At 46.2% G+C, this 19,343-nt stretch overlaps 1 protein-coding gene across 2 annotated transcripts in view; it reads right to left on the bottom strand.

Moving 5' to 3' along the window:
- The window catches only part of myo1ea (myosin IEa), a 148,607-nt gene that overhangs the window by 2,962 nt on the left and 126,302 nt on the right, over positions 1-19,343 (bottom strand). The window contains exons 20-28 of one of the 2 annotated variants that reach the window (XM_085968693.1): positions 18,682-18,796; positions 17,619-17,788; positions 14,578-14,723; positions 13,918-14,064; positions 13,121-13,278; positions 11,705-11,800; positions 7,393-7,600; positions 5,692-5,727; positions 3,335-3,504 (exon numbers count right to left, since the gene is read on the bottom strand). In XM_085968693.1, the coding sequence (XP_085824819.1) occupies positions 3,335-3,504; positions 5,692-5,727; positions 7,393-7,600; positions 11,705-11,800; positions 13,121-13,278; positions 13,918-14,064; positions 14,578-14,723; positions 17,619-17,788; positions 18,682-18,796 (1,246 nt within the window). The remainder of the gene's footprint in view (positions 1-3,334; positions 3,505-5,691; positions 5,728-7,392; positions 7,601-11,704; positions 11,801-13,120; positions 13,279-13,917; positions 14,065-14,577; positions 14,724-17,618; positions 17,789-18,681; positions 18,797-19,343) is intronic. The other variant, XM_085968694.1, reaches the window with a different exon arrangement.

The following is a 19,343-nucleotide window of genomic DNA, read 5'->3' as shown; positions in this document are numbered from 1 at the left end:
TCTCAGTTTTGAAAGAGCAGCCCCTTATTCTAAGACTATGCCCCCTAGTTCTAGTTTCACCCATCATCGGGAACATCCTCCCCGCATCCACCCGATCCAACCCCTTCACAATCTTATATGTTTCAATAAGATCGCCCCTCATTCTTCTGATTTAAACTCATTAAACTGCTTTCTCAACCTGCCCTGCCACCGTCAACGATTTGTGCACACTAACCCCCAGGTCTCTCTGTCCATGCACCCCCTTTAGAATTGTACCCTTTAGTTTATATTACCAGGATATCAGGTGCAGCAGATAGAAAGAAAGCAAGAATCTGCTTCTCTAGAGCGTTTTTCACATGCTCAGAATGTTCCATAGCACTTTACAGCCAATTAATTACCTTTGTGACCAACTGCAACAGCCAATTTGTGCACAGCAAGGTCCCACAAATGGCAATCAGTTGAATAACCAGTTAACCTGTTTTTTCTATTGTTACTTGAGGGAAAATGTTGGCCGGGCAGACACCAAGGGCATTTCCTGTTCTTCTTTGAATAGTGCCATGGGATGTTTTACGTTAACCCGAGAGGACAGTTTAACGTCTCATTTGAAAGACAGCATCTCCGACAATACAGTACTCCCTCAGGGCTGCACTGAAGATTATGTACAGGTTATGTACCCACAATCTTCGGATCACAGGTGTAAGTTCTACCACTGAGAGAAGTGAAAATGGGGAACAGAAGCAAGTTATGATCCTCAGCAAATGCATTTTCACCCCCTCAAATGGCAAGTGGAGTGATTCATGAACCTTAATGTTGGATAAAACGTCAAACCTTGGTCTCTTCTGCCCTCAGATGGACATAAAAGATCCCACAGCAGTATTCGAAGATCGGGGGCGATCTCCCTGTGTCCTGGCCAACCTTTATCCCTCAACCAACATTGTTAAAATAGATTGTCTGATCATTTATATCCACTGTTTGTGGGATCTTGTGTGCAATTTGGTGGCTGCTTTTTCCTACATTACAACAGTAATTACATTTCAAAAGTACTTAATTGGCTGTAAAGTGCTTTGGGGCATTGAGGTGGAGAAAGGTGCTATACAAGTGTAAGATCTTCCTTTGTGTTGCTGTACTATGTTTCCCTTTGTAACAGACCACACCAATATTGCTGCAATCGTTTCAGCAGGTCACACCTAACTAATGTGATAGATTTCTTTGACAGTCACTGAGGTAGTGGAGGAGGATCAATGGTTATTTGTAGGTTTTTAGAAGGCATTTGATAAGGTTCCACTCAAGACACTTCTAGTTAAAATTGAGACATATAGAAATGGGGATAGCCTCAAGGCGTGGTTAGGAAGGTTTATCATTGAATCCAATAAGGAGCAAGCCTGGACAACAATAGTATTGATGCAAGATCCAGAGAAACAATATGCCAAGTAAATTGGTTTCAGTGACTGTGGCTTTATGTATTTCTTTATTGGAAATTCAAATAATGACCATTATAGAACTGGTACGCCAATCACAGGCGTTAGGACTTTGGCTGTGCTCCCATGAGCAGCCTGTTAATCCAGTAATATATGCATGGGACCGGCAAAAACCATGGCAGGAACAGACTGGATTTGATTTATCCAATGTCACATGCATTATTCAATAAGATCTGGCCGTTCGTTAAGTATTCTGTAAAAATGTATCCTCTACATAGGCATCTGGGATTTTTAAACTTTTGGTAGTTAAGGGATCTCAGAACTTAAAGGCCTAGGAATTCAGGTGGCTGCGCCACCCGTTAGCGCCTTAAGAGGGCGCTAAGTGGGTCACAAGCCACTGGCCACGCCTCCCGCTAAATTCTGCGGGATGCCAATGGTGGCGTTAGCCGTTAGCGCTGCGCCGCTACTGATGACGTCATCGGTGTGCGCAGCGCCCCGCTAACGCCCCGGCCGCGATATTAGGAAGCGCCCCCTGATTTACCGCCAGACGCTATGTACGACCGGTTCAGGGGGGCCTACCTGCAGCGGTAGAGGCGCTAATTAAAGGAGGTGCAGGGCGGCCATTTTTGTTGTTGGCCGCCTGCCAGCACCTCTCTGCGCTCCCGTCCCCGGCCTCCTGACCACCGCCCACTGCGGAGTGCTGGCTGCGTTCCAAGAGCCCGGCATTTCTCCTCGGTGCTGGGCTCTTTGGCCGGCACTCGCGATCCTCGGGGGGCCCAGCTGGGCCCCAGATCGCGCAGAACAAGGCCCCTGCCCTTTAAGAAGGGGAGGAAGGCCTGCAGTACCGCAGCGCGACATGCCGCGGTTGCGCAGCGATATTCAGTCGCAGCGCCCCAAGAGGGATGCGGGGCGCCTCCAGTAGCGCCGCGCTTCCCTTTGGGGCGCTCCAACTGAATTTACGGCGGGCGGCCACGAATGCTTCCGGGGCGCTACTTTTAGCGCCCTGGCGAGGCTGGCGCCCCAAACGGGGCTATAGTCAATTTCTAGGCCAAAATGTTTCCAGTTATACCACCTTTAAACTTTTATAGAAAGTAAAGAGTGCGTACTTGTTTTTTTTTTTAATTGAGAAATCCAAGTGAAGGGCCAATAGTGCAAGACACCAGTGAGATTGAAAAGTGTAAGGGAGAACAAGGTCATCCAAAAAGCAAAGATTAGGCAACGTCAAGCTTGGATTTGAAAAGCCTGCAGATGGAGGATGGGTAAAAAGTTGCACAGTTTTGAGGTCTTGTAAAAGAACAAATTGGAATAGCAGACAGGGCAATACATTTTCATCTCAACGCAGTGAGGATAGAGAGAGAAGAATGAAGAAGTTGGATGGCACATCTGGAGCTTAGGAGGAACAGGAAAGGAAGGTGCAGAGGAGCAATGCTCCCGGTGGTGTCAATGAAAGGGAGAGAGGGGGAAAAAAAGAGAGATAAAAATGCTTGCAATGAAGAAAAGTGATGGGGAGGCAGGGGGGGGAAAGCTGACAGTGCTTGGGTGTACATGTAGGGAATGGTGGCAGTTATGGCGCGCTTGGAGTTCCATGCAATCCACTGCAGCCCATGTCATTACGCCAACACATTTAATGTAGTGTATTCAAAAATCAACACCAATCCCAATTATATTGCAGCACCTACAACATGAAACCACAGCTTGAAGCTGATTGCCACCATCATCATCAAAATCAGGGAGGAACTAGCAGTGTTACGGATCTTTGGCCCTGGGACAGTGAAAGCACAGCACTGCACTGGCACCAAGGTGAAGTCTGAAGATAACACAAGTCATTTAACTGGGGAAATGGAGTGCGTTTTCAACTTTGCGCTTATACTTAAATCCCATGGAACATGCAAAGAGAATGGGAGCATTGATTGTGTTTAATTAAAGCCACTACTTACCTTCCTTAACTATTTCTATAACGTCATCAGCATTAAAGCTAAGTTCATCTGTGTCCTGAGCATCATACGCATACAGCGCTTTGCACTGTGGTACCTGAGGTTTGGGTTTGGGTTGTGGCTTCGGTCGACCTCCTGCTGGGGGCGGCCGACTCGTCATCTGCCTGCGCGCACTAAAGCAAAAGAAAGAATGAATGGAACTCGCTGCCCTGGACCTTGTTTACAGTGCACTCGCGCGTCTTACTTCTAGCATTTCTGCACAGGGAAAGACCAGAGAATGAAAAGTTGTAGATCAGGAGTGTCCAAGCTCTTTGTCTTTGAGAACCACCCAGGTTCGTGCCATGGAGCGTTGCGGGCCACGTCGGAAGTTGAAATCAGCGTGCCCATTAATTTGCAAACCTCGAGCTGCTGATACCAACAGACCTTGGTGATGAGGCAGAGCGAAGGGCAGCCTTGTTCGAGACCGCCAGGATACAGGAGACTCAATCAGGATGAACCAGTGAGCGAGGTATCAAACCACAAAGAGCCGAGTTGTCTGCGTTTGGGGGGGTTGAATTGCCAGGGGTCATGGGTTACATATGGTCACGGGAAGTAGTTTGGACACCCCTGCTGTAGACAATCAACATCAATGCACACAGAGCAAGTCTCCAAAGTAACAACAAAGCTGCAAGCTTTGAAACATTAAAACAGAAGAAATTTTAGGAACAGGGAATGGCCTTTAGGTCAGATATGCCCAGATCTTTTATTGAGCTCAACCCAGCTTCTCGTCAACTCTCTATATCCCAAATCTTTTCTCCAGAAACACATCTTAAACTTATTTATGCTCTTCACTTCCAGCCCTTCCCTCACGACGTGCTCTCCCAGTCTAATACAGCTTTATTTTAAAACTTCCTCCAATGACTTCCGTTTTCTTGCTCCTAACATCCTAATTATTAACTTGTGCCCTTCACCACTGATTGGTCTAGATCAGTCTTTGTTAGTCCCCATCATAATCTTGGAAGCTTCTTTTCTATTCACCAAGAAAGAAAGTAAATCAAGATATAGTGATTCTACTGACTAGTCTGGATATTCCACTGCCCAGATCTTTTCTGCAAATTGCTATCAGTTTCTGTACTTCTGTTATCTCACTCACTCTCATCCATCCACACCCATTTCCTGGACTTGAAGTAAGCTCTCACAGCCGACATTTTCAGACACACGCGATGCAAAATGTCTTCCAGGAGAAATAGTTCCCTCCCTCCAATAACCCGGTGAAGATATGTAAACTCTTCCTCCCCATCCTATCCCCCCAAACAAGCCTGAATATGAATAGAGTTTTTATAGAATCATACAGCACAGAAGGAGGCCATTCAGCCCATCGTGCCTGTGCCGGCTCTTTGAAAGAGCTCCCCAATTAGTCCCACTCCCCTGTTATGTTCCCATAGCCCTGAAAATTTCTCCTTTTCAAGTTTATATTCAATTCCCGTTTGAAAGTTATTATTGAATCTGCTTCCACCCTCCTCCCAGACAGTGCATTCCAGATCACAACAATTTGCTGTGTTAAAAAGTTCTCATCTCCTCCTCCTCCTCCCCCACCCCAGCATTTTTGCCAGTTATCTTAAATCTGTGTCCGCTGGTTATCGACCCTCCTGCCAGTGGAAACAGTTTCTCCCTATCTACTCTATCAAAGCCCCTCAGTATTAAAGCAAAATACTGCGGATGCTGGAAATCTGAAATAAAAACAGAAAATGCTGGAAACAGAATTAACGTTAACTCTGTTTCTCTCTCCACAGATGCTACCTGACCTGCTGAGTATTTCCAGCATTTTCTGTTTTTATTCCCCTCAGTATTAAGGCCAGTTTTCAGACTTGGGGTTTCGACTTAGAAATGCATTGGACTGGCGTTGTGCATACTGATGTATATACACTGGGTGCACCCAGCCTGTACATTTTTAATATTTAAAATTTTATATGTATTTTTTTTTTTTTAAAGACTATACAACAGCAACATAGAATGGAAAAAGGTGCAGTACGATTTAACAGTCAGATCTGTGCACCAGCTAAATCTTTCAACACACACACCACCTCCATTATAACTGCTTGAAGTGATGTTATTGATGATGATTGTTTTTAGTGACATTAGTACACAATGAAGTCTCATTACCAGTCAGAAATATCATTCTCCCACCACCACAGCCATGGCTGACTAAAGAGACAACCAAGGTTAGCGCGATGACCTCCTATATCACCATTAGAATCGAGACCAGTGATAAGCCATCAAACCTACATGCTTCTAAATACTAATGTAAACTAAACCAGCTGTACTAAATCCAGAAGCAACAGCATCCAAACCACCACCCAATAACACCATTCTTAACTCACTTTCCTCCATTTGGTCGGGTCATTCCAGTATGGTTACTATAAAAAGGAAGAGATTTTTAAAAATAATTTATACACACCTACTATAAATACTGTAAGTTAATACAGCAAAACAGGTGAGGCAACATTTCTTTTGGTTAAAGAATCCCTCGCCACAATTACTGGTTGGATTAATTTAATGCAGAGGTTTCTACAATGCCATTATGTCGGGAGTATGCTTTCATCCACTTTTGGCTTCTCAATGCAGTTCTATGACTGGCCAGCAGAGGGCACATTTCTTTCATTTGTGCAATAGCAAAATACTGCAGATGCTGGAAATCCGAAATAACAACAGAAAATGCTGGAAAAACTCAGCAGGCCAGGCAACATCCGTGGAGAGAAAATAGAGTCGACGTTTCGGGTCTAACCCTTTTTCAAAACTGGAAAGGAAATGAAATAGATCGAAAGGCAGGGCTGTGAGAGAACAAAAGAAGTGAAGAGACATTAAGAGGTATTCAAAACGAGACGAGATGGTGACATTTCACACCTAATCTCGAGCCGTCTTTTGTCTCCACTAGTCCTACCACCATCTCGTCTGGTTTTGAATACCTCTTAATGTCTCTTCACTTCTTTTGTTCTCTCCCAGCCCTGCCTTTCGATTTATTTCATTTCCTTTCCAGTTTTGAAAAAGGGTTAGACCCGAAACGTCGACTCTATTTTCTCTCCACGGATGTTGCCTGGCCTGCTGAGTTTTTCCAGCATTTTCTGTTCTTTCATTTGTGTGTTGGCTACCGAGCTTCCCCACAATGCGCTACTCAGTCAGGAGACCGGCTAAACTCTGACAGAAGTTACACTACTGAGGGAAGCTGTTCCGAGTAACAGATTCCCTGCCACACAAACTCACAACAGTTTGATTGTTCAAGTGCTCAACTGCTTCAGCTCCAGCGCGGTACACCGGCAAATATATTTGCAAATTCCAGTCTTTAGATCCCTGACCTGTACTGAAGTAGCTGATCTCTGCTGTGGGGACATTGGTAAAACTGAGCTTAAGAGTCCACAGAATAGGGAAGGGAAGCAAAACTATTGGGTTTCCACTCCTGATACCTATCTAGTGACTTTTGCTTGAACGTACATGCGTAGCCATCATGTGAAGACTAGAGTAGGCCTGGTCGTGATGGCCCCCATGGTGAAATAGCTCACTGATGTACGGGTCATTCCCTTCACAGGAGAATTTTAGGATCTGCGCGTGGGGGAAGAGCAGCAGTTATCCACTTTTGATCAGTTTTTATCGTACCATTTCATATTTCCGCATTGAACAGGCTCTCATCTCAGAGGTGAGATACCAGTTCAAGTGCACCCGCACATCTCAATGAAGTGTAACAAGACTGTCTGTGCCTCCAGGTCGAGATTTCCAGGCAAGGTACACATAAGTTCACTAATATACTGCCCCTGGCAAAAAAGCATTATCAACATAGCCAGTCACAGTTGTTAGATAATCTATTACCCCTCATAGATGAGCAAAGCACGAGCATCTGAGATTTACTCAACATTTGGCATTTGTAGGCTTCCAATTCAGCCGACAAGTCTTTCCTCTCCGAGTGGGATTCCAGCACACTTCCGAGGAGCGGAGTTCCTCAATCAATCGGAGGCGACTGGTTATCCTCAGAGATGTGACAATGCAACAGAAGCCAAGAACAGCCAGACACCCCCTGGAGCGCCTCTTACCCTGCAGCACCTTGCTCTGGCACCTTCAAGAAATCCAGATTATGTTGAACGCGGGAATTCTTGTCGGTGAAGTTGTTGCCTGGCCTTGGCAGTGACGGGCGGTGGGAAGAGGTGCCCTGGTAAGGTATTCTCGGATTGGCTCGGGAGTTTAAAGGTGGCCACTGAGAAGCATTATGGAAACCCTTTATGACTCCATTCTGGTGGGAACCTTTGAACAACAAATTGAGAGAGGAATCAATTTTAGTTATTCTTTAAAAGAAAAAGTACATTGAGTGTAAACATAGAAACATGGAAGATAGGAGCAGGAGTAGGCCATTCGGCCCCTCGAGCCTGCTCCGCCATTTAATGAAATCATGGCTGATCATCCAAATTCAGTACCCTGTCCCTGCCTTCTTCCCATATCCCTTGATCCCTTTAGCCTTAAGAAATATATCTAACTCCTCTTGAATATATTTAATGAATTGGCCTCAACTGCCTTCTGTGGTAGAGAATTCCACAGGTTCACCACTCTTTGGGTGAAGAAATTCCTCCTAATTTCTGTCCTAAATGGCTTACCCCTTATCCTTAGACTGTGACCCCTGGTTCTGGACTCCCCCGCCATCGGGAACATCCTTCCTGCATCTAGTCTGTCTAGTCCTGGTAGCATTTTATAAGTTTCAATGAGATCCCCTCTCATTCTTCTAAACTCTAGCGAATAGAAGCCTAATCGACCCAATCTCTCCTCATACGTCATTCCTGCCATCCCAGGTATCAGTCTGGTGAATCTTCGCTGCACTCCCTCCATGGCAAGAACATCCTTCCTCAGATAAGGCGAGCAAAACTGCGCACAATTTTTAAAAAATTCATTGATGGGATGTGGGCGTCGCTGGCTAGGCCTGCATTTAGTGCCCATCCCTAATTGCCCTTGAGAAGATGGTGGTGAGCCGCCTTCTTGAACCGCTGCAGTCCATATGGTGTAGGTACACCCACAATGCTGTTAGGAAGGGAGTTCCAGGATTTTGGCCCAGCGACAGTGAAGGAACGGCGATACAGGTCCAAGTCAGGATGGTGTGTGGCTTGCAGGGGAACTTGTAGGTGGTGATGTTCCCTTGCGTCTGCTGCCCTTGTCCTTCTAAGTGGTAGAGGTCGTGGGTTTGGAAGGTGCTGTTGAAGGAGCTTTGGCGAGTTGCTGCAGTGCATCTTGTAGATGGTACACACTGCAGCCACATTGCGCTGGTGGTGGAGGGAGTGAATGTTGAAGGTGGTGGATGGAGTGCCAATCAAGCGGGCTGCTTTATCCTGAATGGTGTCGAGCTTCTTGAGTGTTGTTGGAGCTGCACGCATCCAGGCAAGTGGAGAGTATTCCATCACACTCCTGACTTGTGCCTTGTAGATGGTGGAAAGGCTTTGGGGAGTCAGGAGGTGAGACACTCGCCGCAGAATTTCCAGCCTCTGGCCTGCTCTTGTAGCCACAGTATTTATATGGCTGGTCCAGTTCAGTTTCTGATCAATGGTAACCCCCAGGATGTTGATAGTGGGGGATTCAGCGATGGTAATGCCATTGAACGTCAAGGGGAGATGGTTAGAGTCTTGCTTGTTGGAGATGGTCATTGCCTGGCACTTGTGTGGTGCGAATGTTACTTGCCACTTGTCAGCCCAAGTCTGAATGTTGTCCAGGTCTTGCTGCATATGGACACGGACTGCGTCAGTATCTGACGAGTCTCGAATTGTGCTGAACAGTGTGCAATCATCAGCGAACATCCCCACTTCTGACCTTATGATGGAGGGAAGGTCATTGATGAAACAGCTGAAGATGGTTGGGCCTAGGACACTGCCCTGAGGAACTCCTGCAGTGATGTCATGTGATTGAGATGAATGACCTCCAACAACCACAGCCAACTTCCTTTGTGCTAGGTATGATTCCAACCAATGGAGAGTTTTCCCCTTGATTCCCATTGACTTCAGTTTTGCTAGGGCTCCTTGATGCCACACTCGATCAAATGCTGCCTTGATGTCAAGGGCAGTCACTCTCACCTCACCTCTTGAGTTCAGCTCTTTTGTCCATGTTTGGACCAAGGCTGTAATGAGGTCAGGAGCTGAGTGGCCCTGGCTGAACCCAAACTGGGCGTCAGTTAGCAGGTTATTGCTGAGTAAGTGCCGCTTGATAGCACTGTCGACGACACCTTCCATCACTTTGCTGATGATTGAGAGTAGACTGATGGGATGGTAATTGGCCGGGTCGGATTTGTCCTGCTTTTTGTAGACAGGACATACTTGGCCAATTTTCCACATTGCCGGGTAGATGCCAGTGTTGTAGCTGTACTGGAACAGCTTGGCTAGGGGCGCAGCTAGTTCTGGAGCACAAGTCTTCAGTACTATTGCCGGAATGTTGTCAGGGCCCGTAGCCTTTGCAGTATCCAGTGTCTTCAGCCGTTTCTTGACATCACGTGGAGTGAATTGAATGGGCTGAAGACTGGCATCTGTGATGCTGGGGACCTCAGGAGGAGGCCGAGATAGATCATCCACTCGGCACTTCTGGCTGAAGATAGTTGCAAATGCTTCAGCCTTGTCTTTTGCACTCACGTGCTGGGCTCCACCATCATTGAGGATGGGGATATTTTTGGAGCCTCCTCCTCCTGTTAACTGTTTAACACTCAAGGTGTGGTCTCACCGAGGCCCTGTACAACTGCAGCAAGACATCCTTGCTCCTGTACTCGAATCCTCTCGCTACGAAGGCCAACATACCATTGTAATAATCATTGGAATAATATTTTGTCCTCATGTGAGAAAAACTTGTCAGAACTGCTGCAACCACACTGGTCATATATTCCACAAAACATTTTTAGTATCACTTTTGTCATTTAAGCACTCCTGCTCTTCACCCCATCACTGCCCCATTTTCCCTGGCTCTGCACTTGCTTATAAGTCAATCATCTCTAACATCTTCCAGTTCTGATGAAAGTTCATCGACCTGAAACGTTAACACTGTTTCTCTCTCCAAAGAGAGAGAGAGAGAGAGAGAGAGAGAGACCTACGGAGTATTTCCAGCATTTTCTATTTTTATTTCAGATTTCCAGCATCCACCGTGTTTCCTTTGGTTTTAACATTTTTTAATACAGAGTGAAAAAAGGAGCAGATTAACTAATACGATAGCAAAATACTGCGGATGCTGGAAATCTGAAATAACAGAAAGTGCTGGAAACACTCAGCAGGTCAGGCAGCATCTGTAGAGCGAGAAAGAGAGTCAATGTTTCGGGTCGAACCTTTCGTCAGGCGACGAGCGAAGGGAGGAAACTGCGCGAACAAAATCAAATCTCACGTCCCACCGTCGACAGTTCTGGTTTGAACCCAGTGACATTTTCAACATTTTCTAGGACTTTTGCACTATTGATAAGTATTGGACTCTACTCTTTGGGTAACATGTTACTCTGTGAGAGTACCTCCATTCATTTATTGTGTAGAAACCTTGAGACTTCATTTTTAAAATGGTACTAAACTTTTAATAATTGTAAAAAAAAAGCTCAGATTAATAAAAATAAACACAGCCACACTTTATAAATCACCTGGAATTGGTTTCTCTTTTCCCCCCACTAATTTCTCCCATTTCCCTCCTGAAGGCATTAAATTATTTTAGTGAACAGATCCATTGCCTCCAACTGCACTTGACTACAACATCCAAGGGGCCAGTCTTTATGCGTGAACCCAGACAGCAAATGTCGCCCGGCTATTCCCCTACAGGGAGGCCCAATCCTGCCCTCGTGTGAAAACCTGCTCACTTCCAGCAGGGTTTGCTGGATAATGACCAGATCAGAGAGTCTGTGCACCGGCCCATTGGAAGGAACAGGCGAATGGGCTCCTTTCTTGGGGTCGCCAACTCTGGTTGGACGTAACCCTGGGAGGTTTCATCACATGACCTTCCCACCTCCAACCGCCCCGCCTCCACGACTGGCCGCCTCACACATCAATCCTCACCAGGACCCGCCTTCTTACGCCAATTGGTAAACGAACAAACTCTGTTAGCTGATTGGATGATTCGTGACTTGCTTAAGCCGCCTTTTTTCCTCCCGTCACCAATATTTTTATAACTAATACGCAAAAGTGTTCACCAAAAAAAAATAAACACAATCTTTCCTTTTTTTTTTAAAAACGCCCCCATGATTTTTCTCCTGGGATTTTGCTGGCAGTGTCCTGGAGATTAAGCTTCAATTCCTGGAGACTCCAGGCCAATCCTGGAGGGTTGACGACCCGCCCTTTCTCCCTCCATTTGTTTTCTTAGCTTTCCTCAATCGGACGTTCACAAGTGGGAAAAGTAATCTTAAGCCTCGAGGTTTACCTGCTGGAGGAGGAGGGGCGGCTCGAGTTGGGTAAGCTGTAGTTTGTGGCCTGGCAATTTGGTGTCTCACTTGTGTCAAGTCCCTCCTTGTAGGCCCTAGAGTAAAAAAAAAGGTACAAAGTAATAGAAATTTATTTAGCAAATATTAACAAGCATCGCCAGAGAGCCAACATATGGAGAAAGGGTCCAAATGAAGGTTAATCAGGTCATAAATGCGGACGTAAAAATTTGTTGGAACAGGGTGGGGTTGCTAAAATTGATTTTAATCCCATGTATATTTAGCAGAAAATACATAATCACATGTAGCATAAAAATAAGCAACCCACTTCCTCCAATAGTGCAACTGGTAGGTGTATTCCCCAGTGGTACTGAGCCCTGTGACTGGTCCCTGGCCTGCACAAAATTAGTTGACACAAACGTTCACACACATACAAGCACAGATAGATACACACACACACCAACATACAGATAGATTCACACACACACCCCAACATAGATAGATTCACACATACACACCAACATAGATTCACACACACACCCCAACATACAGATAGAGTCACACACACACCCAACATAGATAGATTCTCACACACACACACACACACACACACACACACACACACACACACACACACACACACACACACACAGATTCACACACATACACACCAACATACAGATAGATTCACACACACACAAACGTACAGATAGATAGATTCACACACACACACTTTAGCACCTCTACTGGCACAGTGAGGCAGTGCTTTATTGTTTTCATGTACTTTGGTATTAATCAGACATCGAGTAACTTCTTTGCATTAATACAACATAGAGCTATCTTTACACTGTGCATCGATCCTTTATTGTTTTATTCATAATACAATTTTTGGCCTATTCTGATGAGCAAAAAGTAACTGGTCCCCTCTCAGTCCAGCTGCAGACAATGCTTTGGTTACTGCATTAAACTGCGGCAGTGTGGCAGTACACTCGGTGTGGAGACTGAATACCATCAGGTAGTAAACTTGGATGGTTTTAGAAAACTAACAATTCTTTAACGAGACGTGAGCAGGATGTCTTTCCATCCCTTTCATTCACAGTTATACCTGGCGAACACACCACAGATCAGGGATTGAAATAAAGGATTCTATTCTGTGACACAAACTAACCCATTTGGGGGGGGGGGGGGGGGGGCTGGGGGTAGGGGGATCTTAACAACAATAATTCTTAATATATTGTTCTTGGGGTACTTCACAATTATTATATTCAGGGAGTATGAAAATTATACTTCTACTGTGCCCCACCAAAATGAGATTGATAATATTAGCATTGATGTGTAAAGTTCTTGTGCCCTGTAGGTACTCATGAATACAATGACTGGGTCCTTACACAGAGCTGCGAAGTGGAGGAGTCACTTACGTGAGTTCTTCGGTAACCCTGGGCCAATGATGACTTGCAAGGTTTTGCTGCTGGGTTTGAGCACTGCAACCTGGCCACTGCCTTGGATGAACTGAACTTGTCGAGAGCTTCCAGCGCTCCACGGACCCCAGTTATCCTTCCTTACCTTCATTTCAAGTCTAAGTAACAGTAAATAAAAATGTTAAATTTAAAAGAACAAGCTTGCATTTCCACAGCACCTTTCCCGACCACCGGATGTCCCACAGCCAATTAAGTGCTTTTTGAAGCGTGGTCACTGTTGTAATGTAGGAAACGTGGCAGACAATCTGTGCACAGCAAGCTCCCACAAACAACAACAACATCATCTGCTTTTAGGTGTTGATTGAGGGATAAACGTTGGCTAGAACACCGGGGAGAACTCCCCTGTTCTTCTTCGAAATAATGCCCTGGGATCTTTTACGTCCACCCGAGAGAACAGACGGGGCCTTGGTTTAACGTCTCATCTTAAAGATGGCACCTCGGACAGTGCAGTACTCCCTCAGTACTGCACTGGAGTGTCAGCCTAGATTTTTGTGCTCAAGTCTCTGGAGTGGGACTTGAACCCACAACCTCCTGACTCAGAGGAGTGTGTGCTACCCACTGAGCCATGGCTGACACTCAAACGACCACAATGATTAACAAAATAGAGAAATGCACAAAGAAATCAGACTTTTAGAATGAAGAACAGTTTCTGTTGACTGCACCGGCCAGTTATGTAATTCAATGAGTTTAGAGTCGTGCGCGTGTAGAGCAATACATCAGACTGCAGAGGTACTCACGTGTTGCTGAACCTCAGAGGTAGCTTCTTCTGCATTCTCTCCTCATAGCGCTTAGATAAGAGGCTGATGAATTCAGTTTTAAAGACAGACTCCAGCAGACTGTCATACTCCTGCTCGTGTAGGATGAAGAAGTCATCTTGCATTGTGCTGCACAATGAAAAGAAGCTGTGTTGTTATTGGCGAAATGAAACACCCGATGCTAAATATCACCAGTTTGGTCCCGTTCTCAGTAACGTTGGTTGAAGGGAAGGAAGTTGCCAATGACAGAAGAACTTCTCTTCGAACAGTGCCATTGGACCTAAACAAGCCAATGGGATCCACGTTTAGTCTTTCATCCAGTGGACGGCTCCGCTGACAATGCAGCACTCACCTCAGAGCTGCAGTGGAGTGCCAGGCTAGATGATGTCCTCAAGTGGGACATGAATGCACAACCTTCAAGAGGCAAGAGTGCTACCAACTGAGCCAAGCTCCAACCACAGAATTTAACACAAGTTGAAGTCTTGTGTCCGTGATGGTAACAGAGAAGTCAATAGTCTGGACTGCAGAGTCGATACAGAACGGAGAGGCAACACTGTGTGAAAGTTGGTATAATGGTGAAATCTGAAAAACGACAATGTATATCCAGTGATTGCTGCTGCTTGCTCAGTGACACTGGCTTACCTCAGTGAAACGGTTAGGATCCGCTCCAACTCAATCCTTCTCTTCAGCACTTCTTTCACCTGGCCTTTCATAGAACCATCCTTTACTTTTTCTCGTCCAATGAGGTACACAAACTTAGGGGTGAGGACAAGGTCACGCTTCACATTCTGAAAACAGAACGCCTCATTTTAGGATTGTGTCATGGAGCACCAGGTAAATGAAACAACAGACTAGAAGGAAGTACTTGTTGTGTGAGTCTTGCTGAGTTTGAGAAATGTTATCAGGTTAGGAGTGGAAGCAAAAATTTCTTTGAACATAAATGCCCCCATTATGTTCTAACCACCTCAAACTGGTTTGTTGGATTCTGGAGTTTTCTTTACTGCTCTCCTTGACCCTTCCTGGGCTACAGTTGCACAGGTGCTAATGGTCCTTCATATCTCATCCAGAAGGTCACTCTTTGGGCTGGATTTTCTGAATGGGAAGCTTTTGGAGGCGGGACTCCCACTTGTCAGGTTTCAGTCCCGCCTCCATCAGCTTCTGGCCAACCAATGGGATTTTCCCCTGATTGACCTTGTTAAGCTCGCCTGGCGGGCTCAGCAGGCCAATTAGGGGGAAGTCAGTGACAGAGCACGTCAACGTCTGACGTGTCATCTGTCAAGAACTTTTGAAAGAAGAAATGTCATCATTTGACAGCTCTGTGTAGTTTGATGAGTCCTTGTGTTCAGGACTCATCAAACCTTTCTACTTTGCAGAAATCAGCTGGCTGTTGTATCGGAGGATGCAACAGCCAGTCTGTGATCTCTACAATGGAGATGTCAGGGACTCCGGCTCCACAGCGGCTGAAGGCTGCAGGTAGAAACAAAGGTAAGTTAACATTTTCTAGCACTTTACACTCACCTCACATACTTACCACTCCACACTTGCACCCATCACTCACCTCTACATCACACTTTCAGACCCCTCCGGCCCCCGCAGACCTCCTACACCCAGGCAGTTAATAGGCTTTAATCCCTTCCCGCCTCCAAGGAGACAGGACCCAGGGCAGGACGGCTTCCCACCTCCTGGCAAGAGGGCACGGAGGTGGGTTGGGGGCAGGTTTGCCAGCCGCCTCCAAATTCTACAACTTTCCCGGCAGTCCCACCTCCATACCCGCCTCCTTGGGACAGAGAAAATCCAGCCCGTAGTGTCTGGATAGTGAATGCTGGCAGGCTATTCGGCCAGGAGGGGCACTGCAACCAAGCCAAATATTTCCCCTCATCCGACATCTATACACACGGGGGCTATACTCTTCACCTCGCCCGAATGTAGTTCAGGTGGGGACCCGGGACGTTGAAGCAGACGGTGTGTTGCTGTCACTCCCTCTTCATTCCAATTCCATTCGCCCTTTCTAGAAGGGGGGGGGGGGGTGGGGGGGGGTCTTCGCCCAATGTTCGCTCTGAGCCGCGCAGTCACGCAGCACTCTGCAGCTCCCGTGCAGCCGGCTTTTAAATAGGAAAAAAGTCGCACGCGCGGTATTTTGAATGGGCCACGCACACCAAAAAAAAAGGGAAGATTGGCTCCACTCCCCTCCCCAGGGAAAACTCCTGGCAGTGCAGGTGAAATGCAAAGGTGGCGGAGACTCAGCATCTCCGGCATCCAACCCTTTCCCTTGCTTAGTACTTGGGATAGAAGAGTTTTCCCCAGGTACAAAGCAGAAGGAATTCATCCCCGTGCTCTTTCCAGCAGCAGTCACGAGGTGGCGATCAGGAAGGGGGGGGCCCTGACTGGTTTCCTCCCCCAACCATTAACCCACAGGTGCTGAGGCCAACTGTCGTGCCCCTACAGCCATCCCAGCTACTTTCAGCAAATGCAGCAGAGGCTGGGGATAAAGTCAATTCCATTCACTGGAGGGTGGCGGGGGGAATCCAATTCTTACTTAATGATGACTGAATCTTGAAGGGTTTATTTTGCAATGATAGCACAGCAAATCAATCACCGTTAAAGACTGGTCAGTTTCCTACTGATTCTTGAATGACCATAGATGACAAAAAAAGCAATCTACAAATTAGGTATTTTTTCTTTTTTAAATTGGAGACATACAGTTCTGCTGCTGCAGGACTGATTCTATCCAATGACCCATGGTGATCACTGGTTCAATGCCCAGTCTGTGCTACGATTGGCCGCAGTACTCCTGGGCTAAGAAGGGGAATGTTACCCAGGGTTCGTGCCCCTGATCGATGCCCAGCGACCCCCTGCTGGAAGTGCACTTGCGGATGGCAGGCAAGGACGGGATTAAAGTTCAACTATGATGCTCGCTTGGCGGAACGGCCTGAAGACACTCACTTTTATACCTTGCACGTGAATAATAACGAACTTGAGCAAGGTACCAGATGATGCCTGGTGCCGGTGGAACTGTACCCAAGCAAGGAGCCAGTGGAGGAGAGAAAACAGGCAGCCCGGGGGGGGGGGGGGGGTGGGGGGGGTGAATGAGATTTCAATATCTAATATTGTGTGGTCAAAGCTTTCATGTACATTCTTTGGAGTAAGATTTCAGTTATTACGAACGTTTAATAAATTACTGGTCTGCTTCTTGTGCCAAAACATTTCCGAAGCTACAGCGTCACACCAATGCCCCTCTGGTTCACACACTGCAACACTGCCTCTATATACTGCAGTGCCTGGACTGGACAGCAGGAGGTGCTTCAGCAAAGGTCACTCACTCATTCAGTAGCAGTACGGTGCTGTTTTTTTTTGGAGTGAATCTTCATTGTGGTAATAGACCGATTTTAAACTTCCCCACCTGTTGATTCTTATTCACGAGCAGCTCACTGGAGGCCTCTACTCTAAATATTTGAGTTGAACCTCGATTATTCAGCATAAATGAAGATCAACTCTTCAGTGGTGGAAAATAAAGATTGGGGGGGGGGGGGGGGGGGATAATCGAGAATCATGGCCTCCCGGAGCGTATGCCAGTATTGATAAACGACCAAACCCGACTTATAATTTATAAGTCAATTTATAAATCAACTGCTGATTTAGTAAACTGATGTAGGCTGCACAGGGCTGGTTGAAATCAGACATACCTTAAACCTTCGGTCGTACTTAGTAACGGTGTCTGCAAATTCAACCTTCTCTCTTTTTCCTATGAACTGCCGCAGCTCAGGTAGATCTTCCATTCCAATGTAATCGCCGACAAAGTTCCTGTTGATGCTGTTTCTCCGTCTCTCCTTTTTATTGAGCAGCAGGTCAGATGCTGAACAGAAAACAATTTCAGGTTAGAACATCGGATTCGTCCTTTTAAAAAGTGTTCTGAAACGTACCAATCACTTTTTTAAAACTCTTTGCTCTTGAGTAATGACACGACAATAACTGAAGCAGGTACAGAGATTTATTTATTTTCTGGCCAGTTTTCTGTATCGACTTTTTTTTCTTCTCACGAAGATGTTAGTATCCCAAACAACCTCGACGGGGAGTGCCAACAGGCTATTCAACAGACAGGCCCGATTTAGTCCACACCTGATGTTCATGCATCTACATTTTTAGCTGGGATTGCTGTATCGCTATCGGTAACGGGAACCCTGGCCAATTTCCACCCCCCTACCATTGAGGCGAGGTGTAGCAATCCTACTGCTACCCTGGTTGAGATCACCCAACAACCTGATAGAGGTCTTTAAGATTATGAAAGGCTTTGATAGGGTAGACGTAGAGATGTTTCTACTTGTGGGCGAGACCAGAAATAGAAGATGGTCACTAATAAATCCAACAGGGAACTCAGGAGAAACTTTTTTACCCAGAGAATGGTTAGAATGTGGAACTCGCTACCACAAGGAGTTGAGGCAACTAGCATAGATGTATTTAAGGAGAAGCTAGATAAGCACATAAAGGGAGAAAGGAATAGAAGGATAGGTTGATGGGGTTAGATGAAGAAGGGTGGGAGGAGGCTTGTGTGGAGCATGGACATGGACTTGTTGGACTGAATGGCCTGTTTCTGTGCTGTAAATACGATGTAACACAGCAGGAATGGAGCCTGGGACCATTCTGGTCTGCATGGCTCAAGCTACTCACTGCTTAAACCCACTGAGCTATTAGGGCAGAACAGAACAGTTACCGAGACTGGTCCAGGTATACAAGATTGAGTTGCTCTACCTTCCTCTCTCATTTTTACGTATTTCTTCCTTGCGGCATACTTCCTCCACGCCTTCTGAATCGCCCGAGCATACGCATCATATTTTCTTTCCCTCATCTCCTCGAGCAAAAACAGCTGTGGAAAATAAAGAGTAAAAAGCTTACTAGATACACGCAAATTTAATTCTTCACATTACCCACCCATGGCTTGCAATAGGTGAGGCTGTGCCAACAATGGGAGAGGAAAGTAGACTTTTGTGACGATTGGAGGAGATTGTGCAATGCCTCAGACACAGTCTCTCCAGCACATTCTCGGTCTGACCTGCCGTCACCATGTCTCTCGGGCTTCGAATACGACCTGGGCTTGGACGTCCGACAGGTACCGAGCCCAGGACGGAGTGATACCATTTCTTTCTTCCGAGACGATGCTCCAGTGTTTCAAGCATTCACAACGAGCTCCCTTGGGAAAGTTTGGAAGGGAGTGTGCGCTACAAGAAGTCATACAATGTGTGTCTGGGTGTCTGTTGGTAGAAGGGACTGGCATCAAGATATGCAACTTTTAAATCTGTCTACTGCTATCAATGGGTGTTGAAGTAGTCTGACTTCATTAAGAAAGGTGGCATTAAGTAGGTGGGCATCTTGATTCAGATATTTCTCCCAATTTTCTTCCCTTCGCTCTTTGA

This window comes from Somniosus microcephalus, chromosome 27, assembly GCF_052327205.1.
Source record: "Somniosus microcephalus isolate GS21.2 chromosome 27, FLI_Smic_1.0, whole genome shotgun sequence".
NCBI lineage: Eukaryota > Metazoa > Chordata > Chondrichthyes > Squaliformes > Somniosidae > Somniosus > Somniosus microcephalus.
The sequence above is the reverse complement of the archived record's forward strand: the minus strand, read 5'-3'. Positions and strand labels throughout refer to the sequence as shown.